The sequence below is a fragment of the Podarcis raffonei genome, chromosome 9 (assembly GCF_027172205.1).
Source record: "Podarcis raffonei isolate rPodRaf1 chromosome 9, rPodRaf1.pri, whole genome shotgun sequence".
Taxonomy (NCBI): domain Eukaryota; kingdom Metazoa; phylum Chordata; class Lepidosauria; order Squamata; family Lacertidae; genus Podarcis; species Podarcis raffonei.
The window spans coordinates 21,842,140-21,860,362 of record NC_070610.1 but is presented as its reverse complement, the minus strand read 5'-3'; the positions used below and the strand labels follow the sequence as shown (position 1 = coordinate 21,860,362).

The 18,223-nt window shown below is 40.9% G+C and overlaps 1 protein-coding gene across 2 annotated transcripts; it reads left to right on the top strand.

Moving 5' to 3' along the window:
* Nucleotides 1-191: 191 nt before the first annotated feature.
* CNOT7 (CCR4-NOT transcription complex subunit 7) lies at nt 192-16,607 on the top strand. 2 transcript variants are annotated; one of them, XM_053404493.1, is made up of 7 exons: nt 192-402; nt 3,092-3,291; nt 5,648-5,841; nt 8,362-8,523; nt 12,775-12,919; nt 14,907-15,017; nt 16,188-16,607. In XM_053404493.1, exons 2-7 carry the CDS (start codon nt 3,175-3,177, stop codon nt 16,314-16,316), a joined length of 858 nt encoding a protein of 285 aa, XP_053260468.1. In that variant the 5' UTR covers nt 192-402; nt 3,092-3,174; the 3' UTR covers nt 16,317-16,607. The 2 variants fall into 2 exon arrangements, with proteins under 2 accessions (XP_053260468.1, XP_053260469.1); XM_053404494.1 differs by lacking the exons at nt 192-402; nt 3,092-3,291 and adding an exon at nt 3,310-3,466.
* Nucleotides 16,608-18,223: the final 1,616 nt, after the last annotated feature.

The following is an 18,223-nucleotide window of genomic DNA, read 5'->3' as shown; positions in this document are numbered from 1 at the left end:
CCAACCTTCCTCCTCCTCCTGAGGGACAGGAAGCCGTTCCTTGCCGTCTCGAGAGCCCTCCCCCCGCGTCATCGCCGCTCGGCATCCATTGGCGGGAGCCACCGCCAACGTCAGCCCGATTGGCTGAGAGCCGACGTCTCCCCGCCCCCCACTCTCCTCCTCCCCCCCCCGCCCTCGGCGAAGAGGGAGGGCAGGCCGAAGCCGGCGCGCCGAGAGTTGAAAGGTGAAGCGGCACGGCGCGCGGCGATGACGTAATGGCTTTGTGCGCTGGGCGGCCGGGGGGCAGCAGTAGCGGCAGCTTTCCCCGCACGTCGTCGCGCTGGGGCTGCCTCCGCCGCCGGGTCCCAGCTAGGCCCGCCTCCCGCTCCCTCCGCTCCGCGTGAGGAGCCGTCCTCTCTTCCGGTAAGTAGCGGCGGCGGCGTTTCCGGGCGTTGGGAAGGGAACAAGCAGGGCTGGAGTCGCTCCTGAGGGAAAGTTGGGAGTGGGAGAGGGCCGGGGGCTGCTGCTCCCTAGGATGGGCCTCGCGCGGAGGGTGGGCAGGAGGTTTTCACGCGGCCGCCTCTTCGTTTATTCTTATTCCTTGCTATCAGTTAAATGTGTATACCGCCCTTCGCCCGCACACCTCAGGGCGGCATAAAAAAAATGAACCCCACTTGGTCGCCTCGGCCTTTCGCGCTTGGAAAGCCTGAGGGGAATGCCAGCCCCACGCCGACAGCCAGCGTGGCCTGCAGCGACGGCCCTCCGCACCTCGCCAGATGGGCGAGCAACCGCCAGCCTCGTGTGCATGGCTGGGGTCGCTCTTTTAGTTTCTCCTTCCCGTCCTCCCATGCTCTCTCTCTCTCTCTCTCCACCCACCTACCCACTTTTCCATTTTTTCTAAAGACAGTGCCAAAAGGAGTATTTACAAAAAGGGATAGGTTGCTTGCCCACCCGTTGCCTCTTGAATCGTTGCTGCTTACATTCTCTTTGTGTCTCGCCACAATTGGCAGGGAGGGGGTGTTATTGGGTTGTTTTTTTAATTTTGGTTATATATTTTGTGGTTTGTATATTTTGATAGTGCTCTGGGAACTACCCTGAGACCTCTGGGTATATAAATTAAATAAATAATAATAATAATTTGTGGTGGCGCAGGTGTCAGTGTGTGTTGAAGTAGTTTAGGAAACTGATCAGTATACCGACCCATTTAAATGGCTGTGGTTAGTATTCCGCTAAGTTTTTACTTAGGGTAGACCGACTGAAACTAATGTAAGCTCCATTTGTTTTAGTGGGACTACTTGAAGTAAAAGGTGGTTGGATACCACCTTCGTTGAATACCACTAACTCAGGGCACCAGAGTAAGGAATTACACTTGTGCAGCGGAATTTCTCCCTCTCCTTGCATGCAACAACCTTCTAGGGCAGGGGTTGTCAACCTGCTCCCTACAGCCCACTAGTGGGCGTTTCAGGATTCTAGGTGGATGGTAGGGGGTTTTACGGCACAAGCTGAATCCTTCCATTGAGCACTGGTGGGTGGTAAGGATATTTTACCATCAAGAAAGATGCATTAGTGGGCAGTAGGTGCATGAGGAAAACCCATTCTCCCATGAACAGATTTAGGGGCACTTGGGGGAGGAAGTTTCATTGCACAAGTGTAAAGCTTTGCACTGATAGAACAAATTAGTTGTTTACTGCCCCATCTATAGATCTGGAAAAAGTGCGTTCTTGGCCCTTAAAAGCACACACCGCAATAGATATTTTACTTTTTAAAAATATCTTCATTGATGCAGCAGGTCAATTCCGTCATTCAGAAACATAATGTCTGTGTTAGCATTGGATGTACTAGAGTTGTGTTGACTGTTAGCTTATAGGAAACTAGTTATGGACATCTGCTGCTATAGTCATTTTTTTGCTTTTAACTCTCCATGAATACTTCAAAAATAACACTTGTAGTGGTGATCTAGTGCCAGCAAATGTACACTCTGAATTTTTTTTAATGCACTGGAAGGTAGCATGTGTGGATTATATAGGAAGCTACCTTACACTCTCTATGGTTCTGTGACTAGGCTAAAAGCCAGGTCTTGGAAATACAGCTTTCCTATGATAAGTGTGACCTTTGCATTCTGATTTTTTTGGAATTTTTTATCTTGCTACATGCTGTAAATACAATTGAAAACTTGCATGCTCAGTTCTCTCCACATTGCTTTATTGTTTTGACTGGGAGAATATTTTGGATTCCAGGGTGCCAACCTTGAATTATGCTGAGCAATACTTCACGTTCCTATGTGCTAGTTAAAAATGTTCCACTTCCCAAGTAACAGGGTGCCTGGAATCTTTCTGGTGTTTTTTGTAATAAACATCTGTTTTAGGTTCTGTAACTTCTGCAGAGTTATAAATTTTTTAAAGTTCCAGTGCATCTCTCTCTGTTATGTTTGTTTCACCCTCCATGTGCTACTGTGGGTTGCAGAAATTTGTGTCAGGAGAAGGTATACTTTATCTAGCTGTTGTTCCTGTCATTTTCCTTTTGTCACACACAGGAAGTGAGCTTGCCTTTTTGGCAGCAGGACATGAAACTCTTGTTAACCTGCTCACCTCTTGACCCACTGACACAGTCTCATTTTATTTTGTGTCGGTGCATGTATAAGCAGCAGTCTTCTTTGTTGCTATCCGTCTTAACTAGTTACATGAGCTTGTCTTAACGGAGACATTTAAAGTTGAGTGGAACAAATAGGTATTGTAAATTAAATGTCAGTTGTTAAAGGATGCCACCCTAAGCATATTTGGAAGCAAGTCCCATTGAAATAAATCACCCATTGATAGCTGAACATATAGTTTTTTGCAGCATTGCATTGACATTTATCTAACAGCCAATTGTTTCTACCTGAGACACCTCTTTGCCTTCTGATGATTTGTTAATCAGTGTATCTATGGGGAAGAGTTAGCATAAACATATCTGATTTTGCTCCTGTGAACAAGACCAGTACATTAACCATCTTTTTTAATAAATGAAATATGTGATTACCAGATTTATTTTTCATGATTTTGAAATAGATGTATTTTGTTCTACTTGTGAATTTGGAATAACTCTCTCTCTCTCTCTTTTTAAATCTCTTTAGATATATAACCAAAACCTGTTTTATGAAACAGACTCTTTGTCAAATATACCTTTTTGATGTCTGGTATCTGAAACCTCCCAACTATGCCAGCAGCTACAGTAGATCACAGCCAAAGAATTTGTGAAGTTTGGGCTTGCAACCTGGATGAAGAGATGAAGAAAATTCGTCAAGTTATACGGAAGTTTAACTATGTTGCCATGGTATGATGTTGGGATATTTGTGACCTTCTTTGTTTGGGCTGGAACTAGTCCTTGAAAATTATTTGGAAGGGGAAAATGTAGAGAAGATAATTTAGATATTCAAGAATAACAGAAGACTACAATCTCAGATATTTAGTTGGAATCAAACCCCATATAATCTGAAACTTATTCCCAAGTAAGGACCAATGCTTATGTTATCTTTACAGTGTTTTTGCTGGTTATTCTGGCTGGGTATTGTGTTTCACTGATACCATTTAAAATCAAGAGATCATGTGAAAAGGATGGATGATATGGTTACATGGTTTGGGAACATGTTCTTTTCACAGACTGAAGTTTTTCATGTTCTCAAAACATCAGAGCTCAGGGTCATGCAGGAAAAATATATTGGCAGTAGATTTATAACTTCTTCACACAATCCATAATTGTGAAATTTACTGTCACAAAGTAAAGTGATGGTCACTGACTTAGATGGTTTTAAAGGAGGAACAGACATTTATGGAAGATGACTCTATCAACAGAAAATTGGGCTTGCAATACTAAACCATTGCTTAGGACTCTGAAAACTACTGGATGATTATCAGCCATGTATTGGGTTTGTGTACCCCATTTTCCTTTCACATGGCGGTGAAGAGGACATGAGCAGATTTAGTTCACTTTCACGGATTGCTGGCTTAGTGTTAAATTTGAACCAGGGTTTATGGTTTAAAATAAACTAGCAAGTTTTCCTTATAGGCCAGTTTCAGAACATAGGTTATGAAGCTGGCTTATTCAACTGAGCAGAATTGAGATATCTAAACACTTGCTGAAGAGCTAACACAGACAGACTCAGAGAAAATGAATATTCTCATTAGCAATACAGTTTTCTTAATTTATTTTTCTCATGTGCTTATACCCACCTCAGTTCTTTTTGAACCAGTAATTTTGGCAAGCTGATATTTACAAAAGAAACAATGTTTTTTGTGTACAAACTAATGACTCTTCTAGTGTGCTGTTTCTACACCAGCGTAAAAAACCAAGGTTGGCTATATATTTCTATGAATGACCGTTTTATATATTTCAATTTGCTCTATATTCATAGAAAAAATCATTCTGTATCTTAATAGTCTTGTTTATTTCAAAAAATGGCTAGGAGCAGATTGTATGGGAGTCCTTGCACCAGTGCAGTAATTCAGAACAGTGTGTCTGCTTCAGTAAATTAGCACAACATAAGGCAGGGATGGGGAATCTGTGGCCCGCCAGATGATAATGGAATTCAGCCCCCATCAGCTCTGGCTGACCAGCATGCCCGGTGGTCTGAAGTTATGGGAGTTCAGTAGCATCTGGGAGGCCATAGGCTTCCCTATCCCAAATGTTGCACCTTGTTAGGGCATGTTGAATTTTTCAATTTTCATATTCCAAAAATGAGGGTTCTTGAAAAGTTGAAACACGACTTGGGAATTCAAACAATATTTTGGCTAAATTGATTTGATTGATTGATTGATTGATTGATTGATTGAATTTATATACCACCCTAGACCTATGATTGGACACGGTGGCGCTGTGGGTTAAACCACAGAGCCTAGGGCTTGCCGATCGGAAGGTCGGCGGTTTGAATCCCCGTGACGGGGTGAGCTCCCGTTGCTTGGTCCCTGCTCCTGCCAACCTAGCTGTTCGAAAGCACGTCAAAGTGCAAGTAGATAAATAGGTACCGCTCTGGCGGGAAGGTAAATGGCATTTCTGTGCGCTGTTCTGGTTCGCCAGAAGCAGCTTAGTCATGCTGGCCACATGACCCAGAAGCTGTACGCCGGCTCCCACAGCCTATAGAGCGAGATGAGTGTCGCAACCCCAGAGTTGGTCACGACTGGACCTAATGGTCAGGGGTCCCTTTACCTTTACCTTTTATACCTATGATTGCAAAGCACTTGCAGTTATATTATTATTATTATTATTATTATTATTATTATTAATTACTTCACTGAAGAAATGTGCAAAAATTAAGTTTGGCCCCTAAAATGACATGCCCTAACAACTTGTGTCAATCCAACATGCAAGGAAAAGAGGCATGGGTGGGACGTAATATGGAATGGCATGTTTAAGTACCATCCTGCCTGTGTTGACAAGTCTAATCTTGCAACTACAACATTTGAGTGTTATTCTAAAATTATGACAAACAAATGCTCCAGTCCATAATCCAAATTGGCTACAATGTTTCCTGGTACCCAAGGGACTGGGGTTAACTGCAAACAAGTGTGTCTTCCCACACGTGATGCTTGTTGTCAGGAAAGCATTCAGGGCTTTCTGAAGCATTTAAACAAATTTTGTGAGCTTTAGTAGCTTTTTATATTTTGCCTTTGGTCTTTGTGCTTTAATTTTTCAGGACACAGAGTTTCCAGGTGTAGTTGCACGGCCTATTGGAGAATTCAGAAGTAATGCAGACTATCAGTATCAACTGCTCCGCTGTAACGTGGACTTACTAAAGATAATTCAATTAGGGCTGACGTTCATGAATGAACAAGGCGAATACCCTCCAGGAACTTCAACATGGCAATTTAATTTTAAATTTAATTTAACGTAAGTTGCAACCCTTGGCTGCGTATGTGTATATTTATACTTGTAATTTTGTTCAGGCTTTTAAATCTCTTTTAGCTGGATCCTCAGGAATGGCATTTCAATGGGAAGGCAAAGGTGGGATAATCCCCTTGCACGAGTGCCTTTAAAGCTTGCGCTTCTCCGGAAACAATCCAGTGATATTAACAGAATTTAGCTTAAAGCGGTTAATTCAGACATACTATGCTGTGCAAGGCAGTCAAGGCACAGCTTGAAAGCTTTGTCCTATTATCTTTTAAATGCAAGGAGAAGCCAGTTTGATGTTTTCTTAGCCAGCCTAGGAATAAATTTTGGGCACAAAATAGGGTGGGTGAGTATTCTTCCCCAAAACTTGTGTGGTGGCTCCTCTACTGAAGCAGCAGAGCTGATGAAAAGTCCTATAATCAAGGGGGCAGGTGTTCTGTTGTGTGTGTGTGTGATAGTTTTGCCCCTAAAAGCTGTGCAGAGCCTAGAATTGGGCTTGGTGACTTATTTCATTGTAAGCAAATGTTCCTATCATTCTGCAAAATTGCAGCAGTTCTTTTATAAGAAAAATGTACACTAAGTTGCAAACCTGTATCCAGTAAATTGAAGGGGTTTTCTTTCTATGTAAAATCTTGTATGCACCACTTGGGAGTTTAAGGGAACTCTAGACTTGCTTTTGAATTCACTTAACCTTGTTTATTGAGCAGTGCTATGGGGATGATGGTGATTGATTGATTATAGTGTAAATGGACAATGTATTTAAGAGGGCAGCCTTGCATTCCAACTTGAAGCATGTTTTCTTGGAAGTCTGTCCCATTGGTGGCACTGGGATTTGCCTCCAAGTTAGTATGCTTCTCATTGCAGCTAACTAGTCCAGGGCAGTGCATATTTACTTGGAATTGCATTCCCCTGAGTTCATTGTGTGCATAGAATCGCAGCCTCAGTCTTTAAGCCAACATAATCAGCTAGCTCTCTTTCAAGCTGGGGTGAACAGATGGCTTGACTTCTCGAATATGTCTTGTCTCTCAAAGTGATAAGAAAGCTTTTGTGATACACCAGTGATGTAAACTGTGAGCCATAAGATAGAAACCTCAGTCCAAAGTTGGGTTTACACTTTTCATGGATTTCGTGGTACATAGTCCCTAGGAAGCAAACAGAGCTTTGTGACGCCAGTAGATCAAGCTGATCTTTAAGATCTTCTAAGAAGATGGTGCAGGTTGTCCCATGAGCAGCAGATTATGACTTGGTGGCAATGCAGCAATGGGCCTTCTCAGTGATAGCACTGACCCTCAGGAATGCTCTGATTTGTGAGACAGGGACAGTGATGACCTTTAACAGCCTCTTTAATATTTACCCAAGCTTTCCTGGAGTCTGCCTCTTAATTTTTCCATTTTTGTTACATACCGTATTTTTCGTTCTATAGGACGCACTTTTCCCCTTCTAAAAAGTAAGGGAAAATGTGTGTGCATCTTATAGAGCAAATGCAGGCTGCGCGGCTAAGCCCAAAGCCAGAATAGGGAGACGGAGTGCTGCGCAGTGCTCCGTCTCGCTGTTCTAGCTTGGGGGTGGCTGCGCAAAGCCTCCGCAGGGCAGCTGCCCTGCGGAGGCTTCACAGGCTGTCCCCAAAGCCAGAACAGAAAGAGGCTATCCCAGAAGCCAGATCCCTCTTGCTGTTCTGGCTTCTGGGGTTCAGAATTTTTTTCTTCTTGTTTCCTCCGCCCCCCCCCCCAAACTAGGTGCGTCCTATCATCCGGTGCGTCCTATAGAGCGAAAAATACGGTACATTGCTCAGTTTTATTTAGGATATACAACTGCATTTTCTCTGGCTTTTATGTGAATGCTTAGAGATTTTATTTTTTAAAAAACAAATGAATATCCTTAAAGTAAATGAGAGTGCTGTATGAAGAAGGATTTCCCCATAATTTGCAGAGTCTTCAGTTAGAAATCATGAATTTAGGTTACAATCATGCACACACTTACTTGGGAGTAAGTCCTATAGAACTCAGAGGGATTTACTTCTCATTGGACAAGCAGAGGCCCTCTTCACGTCAGGGCAAATCATAGTTACTGGCTTACAGTAAATTCAAGATCGCTCCCACTTTGTTCCTCCCTCAGGGCAAGCAGGAGCAACGAGTCATGATCCTTGGCTGCGTGTTATGCCTGAACTAGGGATCCTGGCTTGTTTTGCTCAAACCATGATCAGGAAGCTAAGAACCAACCTTGACATCATGTTGTGGTTTGTCTGGAGTTAACATTCTGGTTAGGCCAGAATGTTTAAAAAAGCCAGAGGGTGTTGTGTTCATAGTTCATTAACTTCATGTTCATTAACCATAGTTTACCTTGATGTTTGAACACAGTTGTAAGATGGAGCAGTAAACCTTAATAATGCTGTGATCCTTTATTGATGTTCATCCGTTTTCATGATTTAATGTGCAATTTCTCCTAGATCTTGGTTTAAACTGTTTATCTCAAGATTTCTTTATTTCAAGTGTGAATCTTTCCCCATCGTGTTTCTCCTAGAGAAGACATGTATGCCCAAGATTCAATAGAGCTATTAACAACATCTGGAATCCAGTTCAAAAAACATGAGGATGAAGGAATTGAGACTCAGTACTTTGCTGAACTTCTTATGACGTCAGGTGTCGTGCTATGCGAAGGAGTCAAGTGGCTTTCATTTCATAGGTAAATGCAGCATTAACTAATATAACTAATATGTAACTAAAGTTCTTTAACCTTTTCCTGAAACTGTAATACCAAATAATTGCCCCCATTAATTGAGATTGGAAAGTCAGGGTTGGATGAGGTGTGGCTATAGCAACGTGATTTTGTCGTAAAGGCTTTCCTGCTTTTAAGTTAAATCTCTACGCTTTGGCTCCAGTTGGAAACTAATAATTTGTATCTTAAAATGAGGCACTAAAGTGTCGGCCTTGTAGAGAGGGAGCACTGTATTTTTCTATTTTGCTTTGACAGTTTCCCAGGTCAGAGGAAGGAACAGCCACATATCTCTACCCTTTGTATACGCTTAGCAGGTAAATGAAAACTGGAATTAGTTGATTAACATCGTTGGAAAATCCAAATTCAATGCACCTCTGAAGACCCATATGATAATACTGGTAGGGAAAATACGACCCTTCTATTTTAACTGTAATGCCAAATATTGGGGAAAAAATAAACTTTTTAATTTGGTTGCTGCATGGATTATTTTCTTATCTGGTGCCAATAAAGTAGTCTTTTGGCTTCCCCCCACCCCTGAAGGATCAATTAAATCAAGTGGACAAAATAAACTTTTGAAGGGTTTGGATTGCAGTCTAGATATCTGTGTAAGCACACTAATGATTTGAGCCAGTCTCATCACCTGGGGAATTTTTTTCTCCACTGCTGGACTCATTGCTGCCACACAAAGTAGGCTGGAAGCAATTAGGAACATTTGTTTGTCGGCTTATTCCACAGTGTGTGTTGTTAACTGTTTTGAAAGAATACCTCTCTTCTGTCGAGCGGTTGTGTGGGAAGTTCTTTACTGAGTTTTAGTTCTGGCCTGTATGCATACTGATGAGTTTTCTGGGAAAAGTTGCTAACAGAGGTATCTTATTTGAAAAAGGGCATCTTGTTCAAGACCAGCTATGGACATAATCTATGGTGCTCATTCATTTCTTATTGCATTTCAGCATGCTTGAGTGGCACAACCATTTTAAAATGAAAAGGGCATTCAGCTCCTGAGATAGGTACTGTACCTTGTGGCCAAGGTGTTTAAGAACTTGTTTTTAATACCTCCAATAGCAGAAGAAAAAGTTCATTTAGACAAGAGGCCATTAGCTATGTTTCAGTTCTGCTTTGTGTAAGTAGACATAGCTTTTAAAAATAATAAATTATATTATCAGGTTGAGCAGTTGATGGGGATAGGTTAGAAATATTTGGAATTCAGCTATTGTGCTGACAATAAAATAAGTGTAGATAATTTCAAGAGTTGTATCCAGCTATGTAAGTTGGCTGTTCCAATTTCTGTCCCATTAAAAATCTGATGAGTTCGAATTGCTGCCCAACAGTTTTAACATTTGCTTTAGCTGCTGAAATGTTACATGAAAAATTCTGTTAGTAGAAAGTCTTCTGTGAATGAGGATTAATTTGTAGAAATTGTGTTTTAAGGCAGCAGTGGTCAAATATTACAAGCAGGCAGTGAAGAATGTTTCCTCAAGCATAGCGAGCAGGCTTCGGATATGGCCAAAAAAAAGGCATCACATTGAGTTTCGAGTAATCCTGTATCCATCAGTTTTACTTGATGAATCAGAGTACTGTATTGTAAATGCTTGAGTACAATGACAATGTGAACACTCCATTTCAGACCAAGATAGGGTGGCTATGAAAATATTAGCAGTGGTTTTTAATAAGTCAGAATTATTAATTTAGAATTAATGATTTCTCAGCAACATAATGTATTTTTAATTGTCTGTTTTATTCCTATGTAACCCTGCAGGCCATGTGGTCTAAAGTGATTGAAAGAGTTACATTGATAAAAATGTAATATTACCTAAATTCATGTGGTATTACCTCAATTCATGTAAGAACGCACTTTATGAAACAAAATTTAAAATGATGGGCTGGCACTCCTGCACTTTATAAAACTGTTATCATGCAGCATTACTGACTATTTTGCCAATAATGGGAGACTTTGGATAGTAATTCAGGTGGAGTATTGATAAAGAAAAGAAAGCGAGAATGAATAATAAAGGGAGACTATTTTAATGTGCAGTATTTTAATATATGGGATGGATACAAACCTATCAACATTAATGCATGTCCCTAGCTTTTAGTCTGAGCCATTCAGATTTCGATATTCTAAGGATACTCAGCAGTTCTATTGTTTGGAAAAATGTAAATCTAATTAGATTTTATGATCTACATGTGATAATCAATTTTGGGCATACATAAGTGATCACATGCAAGAATATTTGACTAGATTTCTTTCAGTATATGCAAATAAGGAACCTAGTTAACCCTTTGCCAAAGAAGTACAAGATGTATTAAAATCAAGCTAGTTTTCAACAACTTTTTATTGAATATGGAGACACACAAAATTTCTCAATTTGTAATCCTATGGCAGTAGAAGGCAAAAAAAACTATGACTCACAGATGAATATTTATTAGTCATATTTATGTAAAAAGGACTGCCTTGATTATTTTTGCAATTAAGAAAACTTTCCAAGGTCTTAATTTTAGTGTATTATGCAAAAACTAAGAGAATATATAGTTGCATTTCTGTCAGTTGTTGGTTTTGTCCAACCATTGATGCTGGATTGACATGCATGTGCTAACAGTGTAATATCTCATAAAATGGTTGGAAAGATGCATTAAATATCATCAGAGAAATCACAGGAGATGTTAGTAACATTAACTCTGTAGGTAAGTTTACTAACAGTGCATCTATACAAAAGTGGCTCCCATTGCATTCAGTGGGGTGTACTGGTGTGTTTAGGTTGCAGCCATGGACTGTAATCTTGTGCATACTTGGGAGTAAGTCCCATTTTAAAGTAGTGGGACGTAATTAACGCATAAACATGAATTGGGTTGGGCCTAAGACACTGGCCTTCAATGTGTGGGTTGTAACAGGAGGACTACCACCATGTGTATATATATGGTAAAAGATTAAGAAATGGGTCCCCCAAATGGATATTTGAGTTAAAAATGGGCCCTGGGGCCTAAAAAAGGTTGAAGGACTACTGATTTAAAGGTGTGCTTAGAAACCTAGGAAATTGGTGGCTTAGCTGTGAAAATAATGGGAGGAGCAATGCAAGGCATTCAATAAGCAATATTAAAAATTTACAAAAGGGCAGAAGCTTAGGAAAACCTGGAATGTAACAATAAGAAATTCTGTATCAGATGGAAGAGCTGAATCTGAATTTTTGGAGCACTGGATAATTTCTAAAACACTTCAATGCATATTTTTTCAAACCATAGTGAAAATATTTAGAATATAAACCTACAGGCTTTGCCTCGCAAAATATTATTGACTATTGATGTAGACCAGAGCTTTCAAAACTCTCTGTTGCAACACGTTAGTGTGTCGGCTGCAGTGTGTAGTTGTGTTGTGTGAATGCTCCCCACACTCCTCCTGGGGCTGGAAAGGGGTTAGTTTAACCTCCAGTTTGCAAATAAAACTGAATTACTGTGTCACAAAATGATGCACGTCTAAAAAGTGTGTCACCAAACATGAAAAGTTTGGAAAGCTCTGATGCAGACCTAAGGTTGTTTAATTTGCAATGTAACATAGTTAATAATTTAGGGTGCTATCTGGTGTTTGTCATATTTAAAGTAGACCCATTGAAACCAACAGATTTAAGTAGCTGAAGTTCATTGATTTCATTGGGTCTATTTTGACTTGACTATCACTCTTAAACAAAAGGTCTTGGTAAAATATAGCAGAACGTAGGTTTAAATTGTCATTTCATACTCTGTCCTATAAACAGGGAACAGCAGTAGATTTAGTTGCTCAGTAGATAGATATAAAAGCAATATTTCTTAAAGGTTTCTTAAGAATTCTCTTCATATTCATATTGCTTATTGGCTGTCATCATATCCACAATATCACCACTGTGAAATATACATTTAATGCATTTTCTTTTAAAATAGCCTTTTAAGGAAGATTATAGTGCAGACTCATTTGGTATGCTATAGGATTAACTATCTCTTGCAGATGGTATCCAGCAAAGTAGTTCCATTGGCACAAGGGCTTCCGGCTTTGCAACAGAACTTCCCCTGCCTTTCTTCATAATAATAATAATAATAATAATAATAATGATGATGATGAATTTAGCGTCTTGAAGAGAATACATATGCCTGGGCGTTGCAGTTTTTCTTTTAAAGAGAAGAATCTCTGGAATGACAACCTGACTAAACTTAGGTGTTTTTGTTTTGTTTCTGTTCCTAATTGCTTTACAGTGGCTATGACTTTGGTTATTTGATCAAGATCTTGACGAATTCCAATTTACCTGAGGAAGAGCTGGACTTCTTTGAGATTCTGAGATTATTTTTCCCTGTCATTTATGATGTGAAGTACCTTATGAAGAGTTGCAAAAATCTCAAGGTAAATTCCCCAATGCCTTTTTAACAGAGATTAAACAGCATTTTTAGGAATAAAGCTTTTTATGGATGAAGAATGTCCACAAGTCAGCTTTTGTCTTGTCTTTTACCTTTACGGTGTTGTCTATAAAGTGCTACAGTTAGATCTAGCTATCATCAGCCCCAGCCACCGTAGCGAATGACCAGGGATTATAGGATTGTTGTCCAACAACTCTGGAGGTTCCTTATCCTTGCATTAGATCTTATGTACACCAATCTGGACCCTGCACTTGTCATCTAAGTCTCTTCTCTATGTCCCTCCTCCCTGAGAGGTTCGGAGGGTGACAACGTGAGAATGGGCCTTTTCTGTGGTGGCTCCCTGTCTGTGGAATGCTCTCCCCAGAGAGGCTTGCCTGGGGCTATCATTGTATGTCTTTAGGCACCAGGCAAAAACATTCATCTTTACTCAGGCCTTCAGCCATTAAATAGTATATGGCCTGTTAAATGTGTGTTGGGACTATTATGATGATGTTTTTATTATTATGCTGTGTATTGTTTTTATTCTGTGTGGATTATGTTGTACACTGCCCTGGCATCTTTGGACAAATGGTGGAAATAATATAGTTTGGAGTTGCAATTTTTTTGTTAATAGTGTTTGACTGAGTACATTGGATCTTTTATTATCATCATCATTATCAATATCAATATCATCAGCATATCATTTATTACAGTGGTACCTCGGGTTACATACGCTTCAGGTTACATACACTTCAGGTTACAGACTCCGCTAAACCAGAAATAGTACCTTGGGTTAAGAACTTTGCTTCAGGATGAGAACAGAAATCGTGCTCCAGTGGCGCAGCGGCAGCAGGAAGTCCCATTAGCTAAAGTGGTGCTTCAGGTTAAGAACAGTTTCAGGTTAAGTACGGACCTCTGGAACGAATTAAGTACTTAACCCAAGGTACCACTGTAATTATGTACGTAATGAGTAGACCCTCAAGCCAGTATAGCTTGAAGAATGCACTACATATTCTAAATTTGCATGGTATCATTTCGAAAATGGTGGATGGGGAAGGATTTAATTTATTTGGATTCCTTGATGCATTTGTTTTATTAAAAGGTTCCTGTTTATGGATGCTATAGTACAGCAATTATAGTGATTCTGGAGTCTTTGAAGTTCATAACCTTAATTTCTGAAGAAGTCTTTTCCTTGATTCTCCAATGTTTTGGGTAGTTGAATATGAAAAAAAATTAAATCATTTGAGCGTAAGTTGTAGGGATTTTGGGAGTAAAACATGCATCCCGGCAATGTCCCCCCCCCCCATTGTATAGGTCATAGAATTGGAACACTTAGGATCATGTAGTCCAACCCTCTGCACTGTAGGAATATGCAGCTGGCCCTATGGGGATTGAATCCATGACCTTGTAGTCTCCTCCTAATTTTCCTAAACCAAAGTAGTGGTTCTATTAAAGCCCCTATCTGTTGCCCTTCCATCCTGAAAACTGCTGGTCTCATACCTAGGCAAATCACTAGAAACCTCTGCTCAGGCACAATGTCTGCATTATACAGACTTGTTCAGTACTGTCATTTAGCAAGTTTGTGGGCCTTCTCCTGGGCTTGAGCGCATGACACTCCCTCCTGCACATGGTTGTAACAGTGGGGGAGAAAACTCTAATTATACATGATTCTGACATGGGCAATGTAGCACTTCCAAGATTTGTCTTTTCAGTTTCATTTCTAGTGGGTTTAAAAGCAACAATACAAGCGTAAACAAACAGGAGTGCTGAAAGGCATTCCTTTCCTCATTTGCGAAGGCTTCAGTGAAATTGTATCTTTAGCTAACATCACGATTCCGAGAAAAAACATGGCTTTTCGGTTGTGTGATACTGTGCATTCCTTGCTTCAGAAACAGTTACATAAACAAATGGGATGGAAACTAATTCCTCACCTGTTTTATTACAAGAGGTAATAACTTACAATCTTCTGATTGTGCTGCCATCTTCTCTTTCAGGGTGGATTGCAAGAAGTTGCTGAGCAGTTGGAGCTGGAGAGGATAGGACCGCAGCATCAAGCAGGATCTGATTCTCTACTAACTGGCATGGCCTTCTTCAAAATGAGAGAGGTAGGTGGTTGGGGGTTCATCAGCCTTTGGATGAATAATTGTTATTTAACTTGCCACTGGGGTTGGGCCTAGTGAAGCTAACCCTGGAAATAGGCTTCTCAGAGTGCAAGGTAGTTTCTTACTTTGGCAGAAGCAGTGGCTAAGTGGCAGCTTATTCTCTGCAGTCTGCCCTCAGTGCCAGTTTGTGTATGCCTTTGACCAAAAGGCAGGTCCCAGCTTCACCTGCCTCACACATACCAAAGGAATCAGCCTTATATCGAGTCAGACCATTGGTCTGTCTAGCTCGGTACTGTCGACACTGATAGTGGCTGCCTGGACTGACTAGGAATGGTAGGAGGAACCAGCTGGGGAACCAGGCTCAGAGCCTAGGGAGTGATGGCGGGACAACAATGAGTGGTCAAGACTGGGAAGAAGGGGTGTCGGAAGCTGAAGAGGTAACTGGGCTTAGCAAAGTGGGAGAGTCTGTGACAGAGAGAAGTCCAGAATCAGAGTTGAAGGGTCAAGCAGGAGAAGAGGGAGGTCAAGAGGCAGAGATGATTCTGGCTGATGAAGAGTCATGGGTGTCTCCTCCTGCTGCTGCAACAAGCTTCCCTCCCACCTTCTCTCCCAGAACCAGAAGTGGTATGCAAAGGGCAGAGGAGAGGTTGGCTGCTCACAGATGCGGTCTCAGATTGCTTGGAAAAAGGGGAACGTGGGCAGCTGTGAGGAGGTGGGAACTTTGTCTTGGTAACTGATCCATGGGCAAGGCCTACTGGGGATGAGCACCAAGTCTGTGCAAATTGTGTTCTTGCTAATAAAGAGTTAACTCCAACTTACACAGTGTGGTTTACTGCCAGCTGGTTCCTGCCAGTGGCTCACTAGGGTTTCAGGTAGAAGTCTTTTTCACTCATACCTCAAGATGTCAGGGATTGAACCAGGGATGTTCTACCTGCAAAGGAGGTGTTCTGCCATTGTCCATAGCGTAGCCTTTCCCAATAAATGTGATGTGGGCAAGCAGTATGCCCTCTCATGGATTGATTGAATGCATAAAAATGGAAGAACAGTGTGTGGGGCCACAGTTTGTTCTGAGCAGAGCAGTCTGGAATGTCCTTTTGTGACACGATAGGCCCTGCCACTTAGCTTTCTCCTCCTTAGCTTTCTCACTGACTTGTGTTTTTGAATTGTCTCCAGATGTTCTTCGAAGATCACATTGATGATGCAAAGTACTGTGGTCACTTGTACGGTCTCGGTTCTGGTTCCTCATATGTACAGAATGGGACAGGAAATGCATATGAAGAAGAAGCCAACAAGCAATCATGACACGAAATGGGAAGCTGCTTTTTCTGAGCTCCATGTGCTTGTACATAGGTTTTATCTCTGGTTGAATCCCTTGGGACAATAAGGCCTTCTCTTCCCCTTGGCACACTTCCTTTTATGCCTTTGTATGTACTAAACCTGACTGTTCCTATCCCAGTTTTTTGACCTTAAGGTGTAGGCATTCTGGGTTAAATGTGGCCTTGTACTTTGCCCATCTGTACATAAGCACATGTAGGAGCAGCGTGGCGGGTAGAAGAAAGCTAAAATGATAATGAAATTTCTGGTAAACTTTAATTGGTCTTAGTATTGGTTTATTATCTCCCTCACCCCTTTCCCCAAACTGAACTAGCACTGATTGTAACCAATTTCCACATTTCTTTATCCCTTCTGGTGTACAGGAGTTTTAGCTATTCAAGGTTGTGGACCATCACATTTGCACTTTAGAAGACTGGCTCTCTCAGTCACATCCTCAGTTTTTTCTGAAGTTCTGGTTCTGGCCCAGACAAAATGTTGATCCTCTTGGTTGAATACACAAAGTTGCAGATTCATTAGAAAAGCTCATATTCACTGCATAATCTTGTTCAGAACTACTGAAATCCTAGCAGCTGCTCATATCTAAACTGGTGTCCAGTCTTCCAGGTGTGCCCTGTACACACCGGCTTACGATCAGCTTGCCAGTTTCGCACTGCTGTGTGATCAGAATAACTAGATGATGCCATCAGAATCTCTCCTGGGTGTACTCCACTGAATTGAGAAGCCTCTTGCCTGGTGTCTAATTTGTGCTCTGTTCAATTCAATAGGGTGTGTTTCGGAGAGGTTCCTTGTCAAATTTTCCTCCTGTATCTGGAAACAAGCTGTACCACCTTCGGGGACAACTGTGTCCTATTTTGCTTTTGAGCAGAATAATTGAAATGATGGAGATTGCAGTAAGATTTAACAGTTCACATTGTGGATCCAGTTCCTTATTCCTGTTACAGGAAGCTATTTCCTACAAATACTTTCTATTTTAAAACCGTATTTATTTTCTACTTGAATAGATGAACACAAGTCCGTATGAGGACGAAATCCAAAGATTTGAAGCCAACTCGATAATGAGCTAAATAAAAGGAAGATAGGTGTGCCCTTTTGGTAGCTGATGCAAAAGGTATTTGTTGTAAAACAACAAAATCTATTTGTACCTAATAAAGCTACCGGAGGCTTGTAAGGCTAGTTTATTTTTTTGAGTCTAAGCAATATATTTTATAAATACATTGTTTTATTAAAGGACCACAAAGTACTTTCTAAACCATGCAGAGCATGCTCATTCGAAGCAGTTGTGCAGGAGGACTTCAATTGGTATTGAATAGCTAAACCCTAACCTGAAATGATGGAGTGCCTGTGGCAGCATTTCGTGTGTCTCGCCCACACTGAAAATCAGCCAGAGTAAATCCTAAATTGATTTGTTTACCATGTACTTTAACCTGTTTTCCTCTCTCTCCTCAAGAAGTTACAGTGTAACTGTGGGTGGTCCTTTTTAAAGAACAATAACAGACATTTGCATAAGAGGGTATTTGTTTTTAAAAGCTTTTGTAAATAAAGGCTTCAAAAGTGTTTTCTTACATATCTGCAGACTTGTAGTTTTGTTTTGTTTTGAAAGCTTTTACTGGTATATCATTGTGCCCAATTAATCCCTTTGGATTTATTACCTGCGGCAATAATTTAATTCCACTGTTTTGTTGTCCCCAGTCCAGTCTGCTATTCAAAACATAATCTGATATTTGGTGTAGGAGATAGTATGTTCTAGATGCCCCTCCACCAGATACGCTAATCTTACTTACTTTAGGAACAGGGACTCTGTGATCCCCAGCCAAGATGGCTGAGTAGGTGGGCCAGATCCTGATCCCCACCATGAACTACAGGTAAGTCTTATT